Genomic DNA, 23,616 nt, shown 5'->3' with positions numbered 1-23,616 from the left:
CAGGTGTACTTTATTTTATGACCCAGGAGTAAAGCTGCACAACACCTGCGCCCACAGCAATCAGAGCTTTAAACTCATCAGATCACGTCATTTAATGAATAGAAAAGATGGATCTGTCGATGATATGAAGTAATATGAAGTAAATATGTGCCAGTACAACCAGATTTTCCCATGTGAAAATTTTAAGGATTTTTTTGGATGCACTGTCATCACAAACACATGGGAGCAGACGTGAATGAATGTGTTTGTGTCACGTTATTGCTTAAATTGGTTGATGCTGGACAGGGGTTTTTGACACTAGTACGATTAAAATTACGCAGTAATACTAACCATTGGACATTTTTATTGTGGTTAAAGGTATAGCGGAAGATTTTCCTTTTCCGGGTGGATCATCAAGACTATTGGTCATCCCAGTTGTCAATCATTATGGTGATATGTTTACGTAAGGCCGTTGTACGTGCTCGTCCCTAGGTTCGCTTTCTGAACATGCGCACTTTCAGGTGTGGTGAGCTACAGTTTCAGCCATTCATTGAAGCTCGCGTTCTCACCATGTTTTTTCAAAATGTCTGAGGGTTTTAAGAGAAAAAGTGTCTACGAATTGTATGTTTTTGGGAGAATATTTCACACGCTGTCGTGCGCTAAAAGCACAGGTTGGGCTTCCCACTGATGCCTCAGTTGCGAAGTTTCTACTTGACAGGAAAAGTTTGTCATGCTTCTTGGAGAAATTTATTTAAAATCACTGCTATTAAAAGTTGATGTAAGCTATGATTAGCGATGCTAGCCCTGGCACAAGTCACGAACCGCGCAAACACGGTAAACATCTTAATGAATGAGCCATGCCGGCCGCAACTTGTAAACAGAGCGAAGAGCAGAGACTTGTGCACACATTTAATAGGCGTTCCCTCTCGGGAGCAGGTAGAGTGTTGCGCATGTGCATTTTTTAAAAAAATTTGAGGGGCGGTTCTTTTCAAAAATTCGTGAAAATCTTCTGCTATACCTTTAACCATTAAACTGGTAATAGTTACATCTCTGCAACATACTATATAGATTGTACTGTTTTAATGGTCAATAAGTATGTACTTAATCCACGAGTATGTACTGTGATTTTGTAGTGTTGCTGGAGTCAGTGCTTGTTTTCATGAGTCGCAGGTGCTTTTCATTCTCTGCTTCATTGAGTCTTATTAGTTGCTCACGGCAACACTGATCATGAACATCATGGCTGCTTGCTGATGTGCATTTAATTTTATGCTGTCTATATACACTTATTTTTAAAGAAATTTACTTAACACAGCATTAAGAAAACTTTAAATGCAAGTTTGCCCTAAATGAAAATCTTTTCCTTACCCACGTGACTTTCTGTCTTCTGAACACAAAGAGATTTATGTTTCAATATGTCTAGATTAGATAGATCCATTATACAGTAATGGCAAAACATTATGACTCACTTTAAAGCTTAGTAAAGCACTCAAGTGTGTCAGCAAGAAAGTGTGTCTGATCAATAGCATCATTAGTGGTTTGGGTTGTAAAACTATCCAAGATCCAATCTTAGCAGCGCTATGATACCTCATGACATCACCTGTGTTGTTTATTCTAAACCCATAAACATGGCATCATTCGCAACAGAGATCTTACTTATCTTGCATGTATAACTCCACATTTCAACCACAGATTTTATTTTATTTACAAAACAATAGGGCTGTAACGATTAATCGTGCAAATGCTTGTTTTCTCAATGAATGAATTTTAATGAATTACGTTAAAATCCCAGCACACCCAAAAGCCAGAGGGTGCTCTCGTGCAGAAACTCCAATTGTGCCACAGAAGTGCCATTACAAACACTATTCTAGAAAATGTCTATAAGAATATTTGAAGAGTTTGGTTCCAAAACGCAATAAATCCATTTTGACAAATTTCGGTAAAAACGTGTTTTCTATACCAAGAAAGTGACAAGATGAAAACCACTATTTTCTGTTACAAACTTTCACATAGCATCTTTAGGTTATAAAAACATAAAAAATTCAAATCCATAACTTGATTTTCAAAGATTTATTTTAAAAACTAATTATTTTTTTCCACAAAATGCAATAAATCCATGACAGTTTTTTATTTCAAAATGCTATAAATCTATTAAATCAATGTATAAATGTGCATTCATCTTTACCATTTTATATTTATTTAGTTGACTAGTGGTATACAATGATTAAAAAATAAACATTAATGGCATTAACCAAAACACTTACTTTGTTATATTAAGAACACAATGTTTTAGCATGAGAAGCTTGATGCTGTCTGGAGAACAAGCAACCGAGTGCCTCTCGCGGAAATTATTAGATGTTGATGGCGTACGTTTCTTTCCCGTCACAGAAAACCATCACAGGTTTGGCAATGCTATTAAAGTATTATTTTGTTTTGTTTGTTGATCACGAAGTACAAAGTAGATGAGGAAAATTAGGATTCCGTGGCGTGTACTCAGCGCGCCGCCATGTTTGTTTACATTGCGTGAATGGTCCGCTGTAATATCAGAAATGGATTTATTGCATTATGTAAAAAAGGAGGAGTGGCGTTTGTCGCATTTTGGGAAAAAAGGGAGAAAAGATGACAGAATAACACGGCGGATATTGGATTTTGCGTAAAATTAATTATTTACTTTTAACTACTGACCTGATATAATACTGATTTTGGCAGTAACTCATTTTTTTCAAAAATGGCGTTTATCGCGTTTTGGAACCAAACTCTTCATTTATAGTAGGAAAAAGGTTTTACAGAATAGGGATATTCATTTTTGTCAGTTTTTCATTTTGAGTATTTGGGGTGTGGAGCATGACTGGCTGCAGAGCATGTGCATGATGATGATAATAAGATTTTTATTTAAACACTAGGGGCCCTATCTTGCACCCAGCACAATTGACTTTGTCAGTGACGCATGTATCATTCGTATTTTGCACCGGCCCACAGCGGGTTTTTCCCTTCGCAGACGCACGTCGATCTGCAAACTAGGGAATGAACTTGTGCTCCCTGGGCGGTTCAGCGCAGAAAAGGAGGCGTGTTCCGGCGCAAACCATCCCTGATGCTTTTTTGCAGTTTCAAAAAACAATTGCGCCACTGACCAGAAAAAAACTAATCTAAAGTCAGTGGCGCGTTGCGCGTGGTTCATTATGCTATTTTAAGGGCGCATGCTTGACCATAATGTATAGCGTGCACAACGCGCATTGCTTATCTAATCTACACAGATGCAACAGTTATTTTTGCAAATCATAAATTGTTACAATAAAAAATATTAACACATGAGATAAGGGAAATCATTGTGGTGAGCATTGTGGTGATAGTTTTTATTTATTGTGTGGCTGCGTTAAAAAATTATCATGCAAATAACGATTAAAATATTCTCATAAGTTTGTTGAGTGGCTGGATTACGTTTATTTTATGTAAATAATAATTAAAATGTTTTCATAAGAAACCTTAATGTATGTGAACTTGATTTGTAAGTGTACTTTGGGGTTGGACTGCTTGCGTTTCTTGGGTTTCAGCGGTGAGGGTGGACGCAGCGATGTCCTCTGCTGGCGTCAGGTCCCCCCTGCCGTTACATGGTGTGCCCGATTTATGCTGGCAAGCTTGGGATTCCCCCGTCTCCTGACATCATTGTAGCGCTTGCGGCGCAACGTCCTGGGGATGCCAGCTGAAGAGACAATTGTGGCTATTTCCTCCCACACCTGTTTAACCGACACTGATTTGGGCGGGTTTCTCCCATCCCCATACAAAACAACATCTCTGTCTTTGATATTTGACAGGAAAAAATATTTTTAAACCTACGCCATCATCTTTCATGATCAAAGTACTTGTGAGTACTTGTGAGTACTCTTGCCCATTCCTACTACAGAATATAAAAAAAATGAATTAAACAAATGCTTCTTTAAAGAAGCTTTCTTTGGAGAACCAAAAATGCTTCTTCTGTAGCATTGACATGAAGGACATTTCTCAGAGAATCTATAGCTTTCACAATAGAGAGCTTCAGGGATGACGTATTTTTGTAGGCAAAACCCAGACACAAGTTTGCATTTTAGCACTGCTGGTTTTGTCATCCTAAAGTCAGTGGGTTTTTTGAATGGGGTTTGGTTAAATGCCTTACATAATATCTGTGGTTAACACAAGCTCAGGATTTTATTCATGACATAAAACACATCAGTAATAACCTATGGCAAAATCCTATTGACTTTTTGCTGAGGGAACTTACAGGTTGGCTAACAAAACCTCACCATCCCTGCAGCTCTCTATATGTTGGGCTACATATTGACATTGTGTCTATACAAACTTTTTCTATTGAGTCTGTCTTTGTATAGAAAAAATGTGTTTGCTTTGAAAAATGTAATTGTTTATTATGTATAAGCAACCCATTCTCATGAAGTATATATAAATAGCACGCAGTGTTAAAAGTCGTGCAATACATGCGCCAAATTCCAATTTTGCATGATATGATACGCCAGTTCTTTCCGTTCACTTAATACTGCTCATCTTTGTGTAATTTTATGTATTGTTTTTTTCTGTTTTTTAAACCATTGTTGATTTAGTTAGGGGTTAGATTTGGGATTTGCTTTAGGATGTCATATAGGTTTCTCCATGTTTTTGTCTATTTTTAAACCATGGTCGCTTAAAGATACGATTAGAGTTTGGGTTAGGATGTCATTTTATGTAACAAAAAGTTTAGGGCTGTATAACAACTAATCGCAACAAATGGTTTGAAGAATAAAAGGTTTTGTGTACATCATATAAACTCACCTAAAGGATTGTTAGGAACACCATATATAGTACTGTGTTTGACCCCCTTTCGCCTTCAGAACTGCCTTAATTCTGCATGGCATTGATTCAACAAGCATTCTGTAGAAATGTTGGCCCATATTGATAGGATAGGATCTTGCCATTGATGGAGATTTGTGGGATGCACTTCCAGGGCACGACGCTCCCGTTCCACCACATCCAAAAGATGCTCTATTGGGTTGAGATCTGGTGACTGTGGGGGCCATTTTAGTCCAGTGAACTCATTGTCATTTTCAAGAAACCAATTTGAAATGATTTGAGCTTTGTGACATTATCCTGCTGGAAGTAGCCATCAGAGGATGGGTTCATGGTGGTCATAAAGGGATGGACATGGTTAGAAACAATGCTCAGATAGGCCGTGGCATTTAACGCTGCCCAAATGGCACTAAGGGGCCTAAATTGTGCCAAGAAAACATCCCCCACACCATTACACCACCACCACCAGCCTGCACAGTGGTAACAAGGCATGATGGATCCATGTTCTCATTCTATTTACACCAAATTCTGACTCTACCATCTGAATGTCTCAACAGAAATCGAGACTCATCAGACCAGACAACATTTTTTCAGTCTTTAACTGTCCAATTTTGGTGAGCTCGTGCAAATTGTAGCCTCTTTTTTTCTATTTGTAGTGGAGATGAGTGGTAACCGGTGGGGTCTTCTGCTGTTGTAGCCCATCCACCTCAAGGTTGTGCGTGTTGTGGCTTCACAAATGCTTTGCTGCATACCTCGGTTGTAACCAGTGATTATTTCAGTCAAAGTTGCTCTTCTATCAGCTTGAATCAGTCGGCTCATTCTCCTCTGACCTCTACCATCAAAAAGCATCTAGCATCAACAAGGCATTTTTGCCCACAGGACTGCTGCATACTGAATGTTTTTCCCTTTTCACATCATTCTTTGTAAATCCTAGAAATGGTTGTGTATGAAAATCCCAGTAACTGAGCAGATTGTGAAATACTCAGACGGCCCGTCTGACACCAACAACCATGCCACGCTCAAAATGGCTTAAATTGCCTTTCTTTCCCATTCTGACATTCAGTTTGTAGTTCAGGAGATTGTCTTGATCAGGACCACACCCCTAAATGCATTGAAGCAACTGCCATGTGATTGGTTGATTAGATGATTGCATTAATGAGAAATTATACAGGTGTTCCTAATAATCCTGAGTGTTGTTGTGCATCTCCATAACTGAGTCCGATGCGATACGCATCATGATTCATAACCTACGATACAATACATTAAAGATACATATGAAGCATCTATTGATGCAATTCGATTTACCCCATTATGCAGTGCGGTCTGATTTCAGTTCGTTTCAACACTATGTCATTTAATGCAGTATGATGCAATTAAAAAAATATGATGCTATGCAATTTAATATGGTACAGATAGTTTCCACCCATTTCATTTGTAATTACTCTACACCGCTCGGTTTCCGTAGTGTTGTGATATGTCAGCATGTAATACGTTAGCAATACGTAGCAACAGTTTAGAGAGGAGAAAGCAATCTGTGATACTAATAATTATACATAAATAAATCTGTGTATATATACTACACACACACATTTTTTTCTCAAAATTACACATGCATGTGTGTATATACAGTATATATATATATATATACACACACACGCACACTACACACACATATGTATAATGTAAACAAAAACTTTCATTCTGCAAACAATTAGTTGTTATGCAGCACTAAAAAGTTGTTATTGCATGACTTTTCACACTGTGTGCTATTTATATGCAATCATGAGAATGGGCTGGTATAAGTTTCACAATAAAGCTAATAGATCAACTATCTGCATGTAGAGACATGCATGCTAAATTGACTGTTATTAAGTAAGAAAATACTTTTTTAAGCCACTTTTTAACAGATTTGGCCACACAGACATACAGTGTTTTTTTTTTAAGTGAGGCATTTCTATTGAGATGACAGATTAAAGATTATGTGCAATGTTTCGGAAGCTCACGTCTTCATCTAATATTATAGGAATGAGGAAATGTTGAGGTTGTTTTGAAAATTCTTCAGCAGTCATCTGAGTCACCCATTGTTCAAATTTTTAAGTGGTGTACGTGAGAGTTAAAACTTTGTCTCGACTTTATTGGTCTGGTTCTTTGAATCAGACACCTGAAACGACAACATTCCCATTTTAATGACAGGGTTGAGATGTTGAAAAACATAATCCGCACAAACAAACTGAGATTAGGAGGAAGAAATGAGCTATTATTGACAAACAACCAGCATTACTTTTAAAAGAGAAATTGTGTAATAGTCTGTTAAATATCATTCTGTTTCTGCTTGCTTATCCACCATTCTGTATAAGAAAACCATTTCATTAGATCAAACGTTTTTTTTTTAACAAACACCCCTCCTGAGTCAAAATGTTTTAGATGTCTTAAATAGTTCAAACACATTAACTCATCAGCTTCTGAATGTGTTGGAGACGTCTAAACTGAGGACTGGAGTCCCTGCACTAGAGATTATTTTGTAATGCACCCTTTTGTCTTATTATTCCTAAAAAAATATATATATTCCTATTCAAATTCAAGAGTTTTTTTAACCAGATCTAGTCTTTGATGTGTAAAATAGGGCTGTCACAATGGTGAAATAATCATCTCATCGCAATTGTTTGACCTCATCGTGATGATTTAAGATCACCGCAATGATTGCACATCTTTCTAAAAAACACAAGGGGGAGCTGCAGCGCCTGTATAAGACAGTATCAGATTACTTTTAAATATGTGTTATATGTATTAATATTTACTGCCAGGTAACCTTTGCAAAATATTTAATTTAATTTAAATATCACAACAATGTGTGAAAATGATTTCATAAACAAATAAAAAAAATATGAGAATGAAATGTCAAAGCAATACAAAAGGCAATTTATTGTCATTGTCGTCAAAGCACTAAAACAGGCAATTAATATCATTACAATTTATTAGACAATTAACTGTCAGCCAAATTTCATAATCGTGACAGCCCTTAGTGTAAATTAAGGTTAATAGGATTGGGCAATAAGATATATAGAAACAATATTTCACACTGTGGCTAAAATGATGAATTAAAGAGATAGTTCACCCAAAAAAGAAAATTTCTGTCATCATTTACTCACCTTCATGTTGTTTTTTCAAGCCTGTATATATTTGTTTGTTCTGATGTAAACACAGGAAGATATTTTGAGCAATTTTTGTACCCAAATGGTTTTTTGAGCATCATTGACTTCCATGGTACTTTTCTTTCCTACTATGGAAGTCAATGCTGTTCTGTTGTTAATTACAACTATCTTACTTTGTGTTCGTCACAACGAAGAAATTGATACAGGTTCGTAACAACTTAAGGGTTTGTAAATAATGACAGAATATTCTTTTCCAAGTGTTTTAAGACCCCACTCTACTAACTGCTATTTAGAGATGTTTGTTCAAATCCATTAACCGATAGTAAAGGTGATGTTTCTGTTAGCAAAAGCTCATAAATATCTGTGCTTATCTGTAAATGAATGGGTTACGTGCTGTGAAAAGCTTTCAGTGCAAAAATATTTGCTGGTTTAAAAATAAATGGATGGTCAGTGTTTGATGTTTTCTCTAATGAGCTCTCCATTCTGTCTACATGTTTTTCATGTTTTAAAGAGAAGTGCAACGGAAAGACATTATAATTAACATTTTCTAAAAGATAAAGACCCAGATCATACTTTGAATAGTTTCATTTGTAAAGCCAGAGCTGTGCTTTTGTGTTTTTAAGGTGTGGTCTTATTTACACACGGGCTGAGAATAAAAACAGGTTATTCATTAATCATCGTCCTGATGAAAAACAACAGCACTTGCTCTGTATGTCCCTTAATCTGTCAATCTGTCTGGCTATAAAGTGCTCTGAAATATTTTCAATATTTATTTAGTCAAAATCCAGACTGAGAATATCTTAACATAGGACCTTTCTCCCAGTTGGTATTGTTTATAATGTAATTTCCTAAACCTTTATAAAATGTTAAGAAAAGAGGAAACATCCAAACCTCATGTGCAGAATAAACAGTGTATCGTGTGATTTTTCTTATACCAAAATATAGAGAAAAGAGCATAAAATTGTTCATTGGTAATGGAAAGCACAACTTTACATCTCCAACCTGTTACAAAAATCCTTTATACAAAATTGAAATCCTATGCTTCCTGCAAAAACTCACTATACAATCCAACACTGGATGTTATATCAAATATGTGAAAAAAACAAATTCTTATGGTCTATGAGAGAAATAGTAAGGAATTAACTTTAGGTTGAGGTCTCAAAATATTGAATATAACTGCTGTAAACAATATTATGTAGCTTAAATGTATTTTGTATTTGTGTAACAGACCTACAATGAACCATACATACTCATTAAGTTAGTTAAAATACTTGAAGACAAAGCTATGCAGTGGAACAGTCGCCTCAGGTTTATCCTCAGGTTCAAAACAACAACATAACAACATGGTTTGTTCAGGGTTGGATTGTCATCATGGGTGTTGTTGAGGTCTCAGAGGATCACACACTTTGAGTCAGGATTATTGTGGCTGTTCTGCACACGCAAGGCTGTTGTGTCGTCTTCTGCTTACGGGGATTTTCCTGTATAGACCTTGAGACCTCATCATTTGTTAAGACAGACAGACTTTGTTATGTATCTTAATTTAAATCTGTTTATTTTATTCTTAGTTCTTAGTTGGAAAGTTTGACCTACTAGTTGGCAATGGTTAGTTACCACCTGCTGGTTGTTACGTTTGCATTTACACATTTATATGCTTTTATCCATTTAAAAGATCAAATATGAACTTTGCACAGCGAACACAATACTGTATTATCACAGAGACTCTAAAATGCTTCACATGAAAAATGGCAAATTAGCGTTATAACGCAATTCCAAAAAAGCACGTATGGGAGTGGTAATATCTGAAGGTTATTTACTAAAAATGCGCAAATTAAATAACACAAGCACAAAAGCTTATTTCCATAATGATCAACACACAATCAAATTAGTTCAGGGTCGCAAATAAGCAGAGCTGTGAGGTGCGGGTGATCTACTAACACCTGATGCACTTGAGTTCAGCACCACGAACATCTCATTTGAAATTCCGGGGTGTGAAATCCAAGCTAACCTAGCCGTAGGACACTGAAAGTAACTGGAGGACAAAAATGAAGTTTTACAAGACGTTTTACAACACCTGCTATTGTGTGACTTCTCCTTGTGACTCCTCTTTATTTTCCTTTTAGCAAATAAAACATGGATTGGCAAATAATATTTTTGATTAATATGTTCCTCTGGCATTCCAAATAAACTCTTACGTGTTCAAAAATTATCTGCATATTACCACATGCTCTTTGATCTCTGCGATGCCTCCTCCTATCAGCAACAATTGCAGTCATTTCAAGCGCAAAATGATTTAGGACATGCGGTATTACATAATGGCGCAAATACCAGTAATATCACATCTGCAAACATTAGTAAATCATTAGCAAACGTTGCGTAAATCATTTTAAAATTCTCCCATAAATTTTGCGTCTGAAAGGAAAACTCCTAGAAAGGTATATGCAATAAAGTCAGTCACAAAAATAAATAGACCACACCTTTACACCGATAATGATCCACTGCGTGTCTTTAGTAAATCCCGACAGTTGTTATTTAACGCCAAAATGATGGTTTACGCTGGCTCAAGCTGTTACAAAATCTGGCCCATAACATGAAAGACGCTTAACATGGTTTAATGTACCTAAACAACATCCAGGGAAGAACAAATTTAATTTAGATTTTACTTGTAATAAACACTTGTTGTTGTCAAAAGAACAAGGTCTTTTTCCACAGATAAAGTGAATAATCTCACGTTAAAAATTTTCTCCGCATAGAAGTCCATTATAAAGAAATGGAGCTTATTGTGGACGTTGCAAACCTTTTAAAGTGAAAGGTACTGAAACGGTACTTTCACTGTAAAAAAATATGCCGCATTTTTGTCAAATCAACAAATGTGTTTTATTATTTTAACTTAAAAAGTAAGTTAAACAATTTCAACTTGGTTTTATAAGTTGCCAAAACTTAAAACTTAAAATAGTAGGTTGAATTGACTTGCAAAACCAAGTTGTGTTAACTTAATGCTGCATTTTAACAGTGTGGGGGATGAAACTGCATATGTTCAACATAAGCAATAAAAGCTTTTTCTTTTACCAACAGCAAGTGTTTAATACAAGTAAAATGTGAAAGAAATTTGTTTTTTGTGTATGCGTACAGTGTGCGCGATGTAGCTTTTGTCATCAGAAGATTTTTGATCGCACATGTGGAGTATCTGCCAACGAGAGGTATTGCAATTTGTCGCAATGTACATGCATCGAACATAAGCGCACATGCACAAGTCAAATGAACTATGCTTTGCATTTCGACTGTGCGCGTACGCTTGCGCATGCGTAAAAAACTATATTAGACTATACCCTGCGCTTAACGTACGTACACAGTCAAATCATAGACTGTAAAAACAGATGGACGACGATTTTTTTTTAATTTAAAACAGAGTCCCATTCGTTTGAATGGAGAGGGCGGGGTTTATGACTTGTACTGCAGTCAGCCACCAGGGGGCGATCAAAGAGCCAGATGCTTCACTTTTGAAGACTTATGAGGCACACCCCGGTCAAATGCACAGTCTTGCAAAGCATAGTTTATTTCACTCGTATGTGTACGCAGACATTCAACACATGCGCATTGCGACAAAATGCATTGCACCTCCTGGGATACACACTACATTCCGCTTTTCCAAAAATCTGTCGGTGTGCCGGTAACGTTTTTATGCATATGCGAGGGTCCGTGTGCAGTGCACATGATGCAAATTGTAAACACTGTTCGCGCACCCTCGCATATGCATAAAAACAGAACTATTTCCCTTTCACATGTAAAGTGCTTTGAAAGCTGCTGCAGAATATAAATGTAAATAAATTAAATTACTATATAAATGTAAAAAATCTATATATAATTATTGTTATACTTCTAGCTTAAAGTCACAATGAAATTAAAATGAAAAACTGGATTTTTTTATATTGTGTTTTTTTTTTTTACAAATGACTTATCTGTGAGCTTCATTATTTTTTCAAAATTCATGTGCCCTCAAAAAACCGCAAATCTCCTCCCCTCCTCGAAACAATCTCTCTTTACTTCCAGTTGTATAAGCCTCCCCAAAGCAATACAAGTGAATTTGTTGACTAAGCTGACAGCTTGACCAAAAGTATTCTGTTTCAATATGAAAATGTGTACGTGTGCATAAGATTTTAACATTAAATATGTTATGGACTGAGTGAAGACATAAACTGAAAAGATATTTTGCTGTTTCAAATCACAGAAACAAACTCAGCTTGGTGGCCGTTGTAACAATGACTGTGTGTATACATCTTTCATATAACAGTCAGCTGTCTATTATTTATGATATATATATATATATATATATGTTGTGGTATATATATGTTGTGAATGCATGTATATTTAGAAGGGTAACTAGTAAAGAACATTTCAGTGACCTATTTTCAGCTAAATGCTTATGTGGTCAGAACTTCACATTAGTTTGTCTGAGGTACACCACCAGTTGAATGGCTCATTTATATAAAACATTGATGTTATTGTTGCTTGGTCATCACAAAAAATACAGAATTTTTGCTTTTCATTTTTTTCTGTTGCACATTACTATTATCAAGGTATAAATTACCCTTAAGTGGTATCATAACATTTGTTTCATCTCTAGTCTTAATGTTAACTTCTGTAGGATGTTCAGATGGATCTTTAACTATTAAACAATTACTTTGCCTCTATCATATTTATTATTTAATAATGTTTTGTTGTTGAAATGCAACATCTTTTTTTTCCAGTGTCATGTTTTGTCTTATCTGCGTTCAATTTTAAAAATCTTTTGGTGTCAACAAATCTCTTTGTTTGTGTAGTTTAACTACTTTTAAGACAAAACAGCACAGCAGAGATTTTGAATTGTATGACTTTAAGAAATAATGCATGATCTCTGTCTGTGTGTCTTACAGTTGTTGAGAGAACTGAAACATCCGAATGTCATCGCCCTGCAAAAAGTGTTTTTGTCCCATAGTGACCGCAAAGTTTGGCTTCTGTTTGATTATGCTGAGCATGATCTGTGGGTACGTACACACACGCGCAAACGCACGCACACACACACAAACACATACACGCACACACAAACACACGCAAATGCATGCACACACACCAGGCCCGTGCAGAATTCAGAATTGAATTGAGAATGACTCCTAAATTCCAATTCAATTCTTGAATTTGAATTGAATTTGAATTGATGTCAAAAACAGGATCTAGAATTACAATTCAAATTTAAATTAAAGGAAGCAGAATTGCAATTCAATAGAAATTCAAAGAAATTCTTATACATATTATACAGTAAGTGAAGTGTAAAAATGAAGCTTTCAGTATATGTCAGATAAGATTGCATTACATATTCTATAAATATATTCGTTTGTACAGATTATATTAACAGGAAATGTTTTTCCCCAGCAATTAATTTTAAAAACTCTAGTCACATAACAAATAATTAAGTTTGACTTTTTGTAATTGTAATTTTATGGAACACGATGTAACATTCCCAGAATGCTTTAATTTGACCAAGTATTTAAAATGGTTGCCAAACAATTTTCCAAAGTAACTTTCCTAACACTGAATGTATGTGAGATTCTTTCTGTTGTGTGACTGGAATTTCTTTGAATTGCCATGAATTGAATTCCACTTCCTGTCATTCCAATTCAAATTCAACTTCCTGTAGGGCAGAGTCAATTCAATTCAAATTCTAATTCATGAATTGAATGGAGGCCAATTCTGAATTGTGCACAAGCCTGACACACATGCATGCCATGCACACACAGAAACGCGCACACAAACGCACATGCACGCACAAACACACACACGCAAATCCACACGCACACACAAGAATAATCTGATCTTGTGCTGGTTCTACAGTATGAGACTAGTGCTGGTCTAGATACTGGATCATGTCTAATAGACAGTCTTTCTGGTCAGCCTGTGTCCACAGCTTTCTTGATAGTATAATTTGCCTGGTGGGAATTTCAACACACCTTCAGTTGTATACGCAGACCTCTTACATGTTTGTTGTGTTGTAGCATATCATAAAGTTTCATCGAGCGTCGAAGGCCAACAAGAAGCCCATGCAGCTGCCACGGGGAATGGTGAAGTCGTTACTCTACCAGATCCTAGACGGGATCCATTACCTGCATGCCAACTGGGTTCTGCACAGAGACCTGGTGAGTATAAACAGAATCAGGACTTTCTAGTTTAGGGACATTCGTGCCCTAAGTGCAAGTTTGTACATGTACATGTTTATTTTTAGACTGTATTGTTTAACTGTTAACATGTTATCATATGACTTACACATACAGTCAATCCAAACACTTATCACCGCTGCAGGGCCGTGTCATTTGCTGAATTACTGCCAAGCAACATAAACACAGTTTACGCAATTGTTGAGTCAGAATAGCTTCAGTTGTAACATGTTGATTCATGTTTTTGCATAATTTATGTGTGTGCACTGTGTGTAATTGTTTTGTATAAATATACATACACACACATGCATGTATGTATTTAAAGGAAAACATCCACCGTTTTTTAATATTTTACTATGTACCTAGATGGAATAATACACACCTATCTTTTTTCAATGCGCGCACTTAATCTTTGTACAGCGCGTCGTGAATGTGTTAGCATTTAGCCTAGCCCCATTCATTGCTTAGGATTCAAACCGGGATGAATTTAGAAGCCACCAAACACTTCCATGTTTTCCCTATTTAAAGACTGTTACATGAGTAGTTACACGAGTAAGTTGGTGGCACAAAATAAACCGTGACGATTTTATAAGCGAAAAATTAAAGAGAATTATATTGTATGGCGGAACTTCCATCAATATTACTGCGCCGAGGTCGAAATGCTGCAAACTAAGTGCTCTTCTGCCATACAATGTAGTTCTTTTTTTTATCCGCCTAAAAATCGTCACGGTTTATTTTGTGCCACCATACTTACTTGTGTAGCTACTCATGTAACAGTCTTTAAATAGAGAACCTAGGCAATGTTTGGTGGCTTCTAAATTCATCCCTGTTTGGATCCTGGGGAATGAGTGGGGCTGGGCTGAGTGCTAACGCATTCACAGCGCGCTGTGCAAAGATTAAGTGCATGCATTGAAAACAGATAGTTATGTATTAATTTGTCTAAGTTGAGGTAAGAACATAGTAAAATATTGAAAAAACGTGGTGTTTTCCTTTAAGTAACATTTACATGTAGATATATAGTTTTTCTTAAATGTATACATGTATGTGTGTATTAATAAAAACATAATTATTACACACGATTCACAAATAAATATATTATGCAAACACAAACTTTTATTTTGTATGCGATTAATCTTTTGACAGCCCTCATTTAAAATGAGTGCAACATGGTAACATCCATATTTAAACTTAATATTTACCAAGTTAAAGGTGTAAGACTTCAGTGAGTGATGTTTGTGAGTGAGTCGAGCATGAAACTGCTTGTTATAATGGTGTGTGTTTATAGATGTTGTTACGTCAAACACACGATACTTAAAGACATGATCACATTTTCCATCTACATAAACAAATGTTCTTACGTAAGGAGACATTTTACAGTCAAAGCAGAAAGTAAAAGTGTGCAGTGATTATTTTGGCATTTGGGGTTTGCTTTGTGTTCTTGTATGTTTATGTTGATATTTTGTATAAATGCACTGCTGTTGTGATGTGATGGCTGTGTTCAGCTGGTGATAAAGTGATAGTTTGCCCCAAAATGAATATTTTGTCATCATTTACTCGCCTCCATGTTAATCTAAACCTGTATGAGTTTTTTTATTCTGGTGACCACAAAAGAAGATATTTTGATAAATGATGGTTAGTGCAATATTTGTTTTTTTTACTATAGGAGTCGATTGGTACCGTAAACTTTGTGGTTACAGTAATTTATCAAAATATCTTCTTTTGTGTTCGGTAGAATTAGGAGCTCATACAGGCTTAGTACAACATAAGGGCCAGTAAATTCATTTTTGGGTGAACCTTTCCTTTTAAAGTATGTGTTAATGATATCTGAACACACATTGAGATTGACATGGAGTGAGATGCAGCGGTTCAGACCGCAGTGGAAACTTCACTCTTATGTAATGCGATCGATTTCTGATGATGTGTGTGGATCAATACTCTTTGTTTTATAATGATCGGCAAATAAAACGCCGTGTCCTTAGTTGTGCTGGTTTTGTGGTCTCGCTTTTCTCACACACCAAATTATTTCAACACAAAAACAATATTTCATGTCCATTTATTATTAATGTAGTTTTGTATTTTGTTAGCCATGTCAGTGTCAGACAGCTGGGTATTATCATAAAATAAAAACAAAACAATTTAGGCTGATTAATGTTTTTTACAACTCACCTATCAGGATTCTTACCAAACGCTGGCCACGTTTGCTTTTAATTGATCTCAAATTAAATACTTATAAATAGTATATTAATTATATTTAACTTATACAAAGTGCAATCATTTTGATCTACAACAAACATCTAAACAAGAATGTAATGTTTGTAACGTTTTTTTTAAGTAACTTCAGGACTGAAAGTGGCATTCAAATCTAAACATTTAAAGAGTTGTAGAACTGATTCTGGATCAGTCTCTGGCTTAGACACATATGCTTGATTTGTATTCCTGATAACAGCAGGTGTTTATACTGAAGTCTTAAATGAAAAGCAGCAGATAAACTCAGTGTTTATTTCAGATGTAAAATGTTTTCTTTATAATGATTAGCACCACATGAAATAGTTTTTATTTTTTTAATGAAAATCCCATTTGATATTTGTTTCTGTTTTGCAAATATATACAATCAAGTCCCAACCCTACATTTCTTTTTCCAAAATACATTTGTCTGACTGAAAAATATTGGAAGTATTGCTAAACCAGATTACTATTGACTCCAATAACGCTGACATGAATCACAGCAGCAGTTTGTAGATGGGAGGGTTGTGTTGTGTTGTTTCCCAGTGAATTACGAGTGAGATTTGATGGCTGCTGTTACCATAGCAACATTCCCACATGAAGAAGAAAGTCAAGCGTGTCTGACGTTACCAATGCAACACGCAAACATATGCGGCAAAACACTCTATTGTCCTGTTCAACTTATTGTCTATTAATCTCTCAAAGAGGTCATTCAATCATTTTTGATCTTAAGAAAGGACAGAGAAATAATAATAATAATAATAAATGACGGCCTCTTTTGTCTTCAGTATGTCATTATTTCCGTGTTTCTGTTCGTTGCTGTTGATGGTACACAAATGACACACTTGAGCTCACATCGCTACTCACTACTCTGAGTGAGAGAAATAATATAATTTCGTTAAATTAGGATATTTAAGTACTTTAAAAACATATTTTATGAATAAACATTGCTGATGTGCAACTCATGACACTCACACTGATATATTTAAGGATATAAGTTGTTTTTGATTAAGACAACACTAACATTTAAAGGGGACATTTCACAAGACTTTTTTAAGATGTCAAATAAATCTTTGGTGTCCCCAGAGTTCATATGTGAAGTTTTAGCTCTATATAGATAATTTATTATAGCATGTTAAAATTGTCACTTTGTAGGTGTGTGCAAAAATGTCTTTTCACAAATGTCACAAAACATTTGATGAATTGTAAATTAAATTGTGTTTTTAAATATTTTTTTTTGACTCAGCACCGTCATATCTCCACTTTAACCTTTACGTCATATCAAAAAACGAATTCGGTCTGTTTTGTTAATCCTTTTGTTGAAGATATTTTGCTGTGGTGTGACATAATGGATGTCTCTCTTACAGAAACCTGCCAATATCCTGGTGATGGGTGAAGGTCGAGAGCGAGGGAGGGTCAAAATTGGTAAGAAAAAGTGTATTAGTACTGTACCGTAGTATGATTTGAATAAATGCTTGGTTACCTCTGACTCATTGTCTTTGGAGGTAACATCAATAAGGTTTAAAGGGCTGTAGAGGTCAAGCTATTGTCTTACATAAGTCTCTATTATGGGCTGTAGACACTATTTTTAGCCCTTGTGGAATGTGTTATTGTGTTTGGATTTGTCTTTCAATGTTAACCCTGTGCCATTCAAGCCGTATCACTAATGTGCTTTGACCAGAAGCATACTTCACACAAGTATGTGAACGGAGACATGAGTGTTCGGTTGGTTCGGTGTGACACATCTGAGGACAGTTCAAGGGATAGTTCACCTAAATGCAAACACTTCATCAATATTTACTCATCTTCATGCCGCTCGATCCCGAATGTCTCTCCCTGTTTTTCAGAATCCAAACAAAGATGTTGTTTTGGGCCTTCTTGTTACCATGGGAGTGGATGGTGACGCCTCTTTAAGCTTCAAAAGGACCCAAAAGTGCTAGGAAGCATACATAATGTAACACAAGTCAATTGGAGTTATAAATGTAACACTTTTGGGTCCTTTTAAAGCTTAAACAGTGTTCTGGTTTACCATCCACTCTCATGGTAACCAGAAAACCCAAACATTTCTTTCTCAAAAAATCTGCGTTTGGGTTCTAAAGAACCAAGAAAAACAGTTGGGGTTTAAACAACATGAGGGTGAGTAAATAAAGGTAAACTATTTCTTTAATATGTCCTGTGCTTTGTTGTGAAATCTCCTATTGAGGCACAGGTCAGTCACAAAAAGCTTTAGAAAGCATGGAGGAAAAGAACATATGTTATACTTTAAATGTTATACTTTATCAGTAAATATCACCCATATATTCCAATTTAATAATCCACATGCAATATCATTGACATGATTAACCATAAATCAGTAGATTTAAATAGATTTAAATTTATAACAATTTTATACAAACACAAAAACAGGACTTGATGTCACACATCTGAGGAACCTTGGCACAGCTCTTTAATGTCATTCACAAGAGACAAACACATTAGTTTTTGTACCAGCGTTATTTATGTGACATTTGCAGTCAAAAATTGTAATATAAATTATCATGAAATGCATTTATTACCAATAAATTGAACCATCTGTTTATATTTTCCTAAACCCCTGATGATCGAGTTCAGATATCAGAAAAATATCTGTCTATACTCATGTTGTCTGTTTTACATAAGAAAATATGCATGCATTATGGATGTGACAAAAAAGGCATTAAAATGCACAAACCAGAAGCAGTAATACCCAACAAATGAGGAAGGGACTGCTTTTCAAAGAACATATTTAATTTAATTTTTATTAATTTTTTATTTTATTATTTTTTGTATGCGCATTTATGGGGAGGAAACAGCGTAATGGACGTGAAGTTTCTCTTTTATGGATGTGACATTTCTAAAATTTGCACATATGTAACTATGGAAAATAATAAAATGATGCTTTTCAAACTTTAAAGGTGCCAAAAATGCATTGTAATAATCTGTTCAATTGTTTGCTGATATCTTCATAGAAGGTTTGTGGCTTTATTAAGTGCTAAAATTATCCAGAGACGGTTTTACATTTATAACCCTACTTCTCCCTAGAATGAAATGGTCTATTATTACCTTATTTGAAAGGGTCATGAATAATAATGTTGAGCTCTGCTCTGATTGGCTGTTTCTCAGAGCAGCTCCTTCAGTAGCTCTGTGTGTGTAAACAGACCTTATGTTTGAGTCTGTATCACTTGAAGATACAGATTTTGAGGAATAATCAATTATTTGGAAATTGTTAATGGAAGTTTCTGAGTGGTAAGTTTGTGTTTTTTCAGTATGGACCTGCAAAACGTAACTGTAACGTTAATATTAGAACTTCTGCCTAAACGCTAACATATAGCATTAAGTAGCATATGGGGCTAACTCAGCAGTCACAACTTTGCTCAACTCTTATTATTCATCTTTGCATATAAATATAAGTTTTACATTATACGGCACCTTTAACAGTGACTTTGCATGGGTCTTTATATTTACATGTGAGATATCAGCAAACCTTGGGTGAAAACTTTACTTTTCATGATAATGTTGACATTTACATGTAATTGCCCATTGCCAAATGTGCATATTAATTATGCTCGTGAAGATTATCAGTAAATATCAGCTTAAGTTTCAGTCTTCAGTCTTTCAGTACGCACAAAACCTAATGACTTCTTTACTGCTTTATATAGAGAGTCATGTGTATTATTTTTAGCACCATGGACACTGTTTGCTTTCACTTAAAAACTTTGCATATGAATTTGCATCTAAAACATGATCCTTATTTAGTTTTCATGATTATATTAGAAGCCGATCTGTAACTCTTACAATTAATTGTTTTACATTTTTTTAAAATTAATATTAAAATATATTAATCCATTAACTGTGAGCGGGACACCTAAGTTTACTTCAATATTTTTTATGCAAATGTTAATCCATCACAGCAAACTATATATTGTTGGAAATTTTTAAAAATGTAGTTTTCATATTTCAAAACATTTTAGGAGTAATAATAATGCATTAACTGTAATTTATTAATTTGTGACAAGAGTATGCAGCAAACCTCACAGCAAACCAACACAAACCTAAATTTTTTGATAGTTTTATGTATTAAAAATAATACTATATTGCATTTTTTATTTATTGCAAATAAATGTAAACTGCTATAAAAAGTATATTTTTACCTCCAGACACTTCCGTAAAAAAACGTTAAAGTGTCTTCTTTAAAACAAGACCAAAATTTTTCTTCTAGACCAAAAAAAATTCCAGAGTTATATTAATTTGAAGGTGTACATCACCTTTTCACCACCACCCCCCCACTCATAAAGGGCTGAAAAGGGTTAAAATATAAAAAAGCATTTAAAGTGTTAAAATAGCTCAACTGAGGATAAAATTATCTAACTATGTTTGAATTTTATATGTATGTAAAGAATTTAACTACAGTGAATGAACTATAGTAAAGTAACTTTGTTTAATAGTACTGTAGATTATAAAATGAGAATTCGACACATGCATAGAGATCTTTGCAGTATAAGTGAGTCTGAGGTCATTTACTGTTATGAATTTGCCAGATGCTTTTATCCAGTGACTTATAGTGCATGCATTTATTTATCACTATGGGTGTTCTTTTGGAATTTAAGAAATTTCCTTATGCGCCGCTGACATTTTTGCATTTGTGTGTTTTAGCCGATATGGGTTTCGCTCGTCTGTTTAATTCTCCACTGAAGCCGTTGGCTGATCTGGACCCGGTGGTGGTGACATTCTGGTACCGAGCTCCTGAGCTTCTGCTTGGGGCAAGACACTACACCAAAGCAATCGGTACATTGGGCTATGTATGATTTCTCACTGTGTGTATTATTTCGTACCTTTCAGATGTGTGCGTCTTACATCGCTATTGTTTATGTTTATTTCACTGTAGACATTTGGGCAATAGGCTGCATCTTTGCCGAGCTGTTGACGTCAGAACCAATCTTCCATTGTCGACAAGAAGACATAAAGACCAGCAATCCTTTCCATCATGACCAGTTAGATCGCATATTCAGTGTGATGGGATTCCCAGCAGGTGACCAACTTTCTTTCTACTTGTTATTGTACACTCTCTGAAAAAAAAGTCCCGAGTCCAGACCATCTCGCTCAACTGGAAATATTGTTGGGAATCTTGTCTTGCAGCAATATCTCAGTGAAAGTTATGACAGAGCAGCCCCTCAGTTTGTGCTGTGATGTCTTTGAAACCTAAAAATGTGTTTTGTTTTGTTTTGTTTTGTTTGTTGTCTAGGAAGATTTTGTTGTCATATAGGAGGTCTGGTTGGATTTGGTTTGTGTAGCAAAACACCGGTCAGACTCTAATGGCACTTTTTCATTGCATAGAGCCCCACGGGTCAGGTTGTGTCAGCTCACCTTACTTTGGCTTGGTTAGCTTTTCCATTGATTTTAGTACCACTTCAGATTGGGAGAGTTATAGACGTGTCATTATATTTGCACTGCCTACTGCTATGACATCATACAAAAAGTGTGAACGAGCATCGTTGGAATGCAGTGTTTCCCATACATTCATTTATTTGTCAGTCTGCCACAAAACCAAACAAATACCACCACAAATAAATGTTTGCACATCACGTTTATCAGTACCTCTGTCTCGCATGACAGTTTCTGTACAAACACCTGTGGTGTCAGTCGACGTGATCTGCTAACTTGAAAAAAGCACACGTCGCGGATGTGCCGCCAAAAATGCAAAGGAATCACTGGTATGGTGTTCCTGATTCATAGCCTGTGGATGTTTTTCACCACTAAAAGGGACAACAGGTTTGCTCGAGACAGTGCGAACACGAAGGTGAAGCTAATCTTGCATTTAACATTGACGCTGGTAGTAACGATTTTCTCAAACCAATCAGTGATCAACAGTGTTTTCACATCACATTTTAGTCAGATCAGCTCGCTTGGAACCTCAACCAAGGTGGTAATAAAAAAAGTATCGAGTACTATACGTACCCAGTGAAAAAGCCCCAAAAGTAAGCTGACCCGACCCAACCCGTGGGGTACTATGCAATGGAAAAGTACCATATCAGATGAGGCTGCTGTCGTCTCTGTCTTTATTGAGTTTACAAACCATCGCAACCAGCCATGTCCTATGGCTTAGCTGGGATTTCACACCCCGCATTTTCCACTGGGCTGGTGTTGAACTCAAGCGCATCAGGCGTTAGTAGATCACTGGCACCTGAGGGGCATCAGCTTTGCTTATTTTGACCCTGAAGTAATTTGCGCTGCTCTTAGTAAATTGCATTGGTCATTATGGAAATCAGCTGTTGCGCCCGTGTTATTTATTTTACGCCTTTTTAATAAATAACCCGCAGATATTACCACTCCCATTTGCGCTTCTTTTGGAATTGCGCTCTCACACTTATTTGCCCTGTTTAGTAAATTTGGCCTCTAGTGTTACTAGAAAAAGCACAAAAATCAAGCAGATGTTGGGTTATGGAGTTGCGTTTGACATCTTAGATGCAGTGCATGCTTAGATGGATTTAGACATTGAATCTTGTGTTAATTAGTTCCTCACTGACTTTTTTGTCATAAATCATTATCATTATTGGTCACCCTTTATGTTTGTCAGTGGGTTTTGCAAATATTTAACCAAGAAAAGTATTAGTATAGTTTGGGCAGTGTAAAGAAAGCTATCAATATTTGTGTTTGTTTCCTCATATACACACAATATACTTTTATATGAGCACTGATCACACGATCTGTTGATTGATTTTAATGACATGAAAGTTTATGATATATTGTCATCTGTTTACTGTTGTTAGTCTTTATTTAGACTCTTAATAATTCTGATTTTCTAGACAAAGACTGGGAAGACATCCGAAAAATGCCTGAATATCCAACTTTACAGAAAGATTTCAGGAGAACCACGTGAGTGTTGTTTTCTAGTTTTTATTTTATGTGTCTGGACTGGAGTGCTGACTACACGTCTGTTACTCCAACATCTATTCAGTGTTTTAATAAATGATGCTCAACAAACTATATTTCTCTGAGCTACTTTTCCATTGACTTACAACTACAGGGAGTGCAGAATTATTAGGCAAGTTGTATTTTTGAGGATTACTTTTGTTATTGTACAACTACAGTGCTCTTGGTCAATTCAAAATGTTAACAAACCCTCAAACCTGAACATTTAAGTAGTAAAAGTGAAATTTTGGCTTTCTTAAGAGAATATTTCTATGTACATCATTATTAGGCAACTATTAGTGTGCAGAATTATTAGGCAACTAAATGAAAAACAAAGATTT

At 35.6% G+C, this 23,616-nt stretch overlaps 1 protein-coding gene across 4 annotated transcripts in view; it reads left to right on the top strand.

Moving 5' to 3' along the window:
- Positions 1 to 23,616, top strand: part of cdk19 (cyclin dependent kinase 19) — a 55,031-nt gene that overhangs the window by 13,019 nt on the left and 18,396 nt on the right. For all 4 annotated transcript variants that reach the window (XM_073855748.1, XM_073855750.1, XM_073855749.1 and 1 more), the window contains exons 3-8: positions 12,851 to 12,961; positions 13,967 to 14,107; positions 17,716 to 17,773; positions 21,020 to 21,151; positions 21,252 to 21,395; positions 23,170 to 23,239. In XM_073855748.1, the coding sequence (XP_073711849.1) occupies positions 12,851 to 12,961; positions 13,967 to 14,107; positions 17,716 to 17,773; positions 21,020 to 21,151; positions 21,252 to 21,395; positions 23,170 to 23,239 (656 nt within the window). The remainder of the gene's footprint in view (positions 1 to 12,850; positions 12,962 to 13,966; positions 14,108 to 17,715; positions 17,774 to 21,019; positions 21,152 to 21,251; positions 21,396 to 23,169; positions 23,240 to 23,616) is intronic.

This window comes from Misgurnus anguillicaudatus, chromosome 18 (genome assembly GCF_027580225.2).
Source record: "Misgurnus anguillicaudatus chromosome 18, ASM2758022v2, whole genome shotgun sequence".
NCBI classification, from domain to species: domain Eukaryota; kingdom Metazoa; phylum Chordata; class Actinopteri; order Cypriniformes; family Cobitidae; genus Misgurnus; species Misgurnus anguillicaudatus.
The sequence above is the reverse complement of the archived record's forward strand: the minus strand, read 5'-3'. Positions and strand labels throughout refer to the sequence as shown.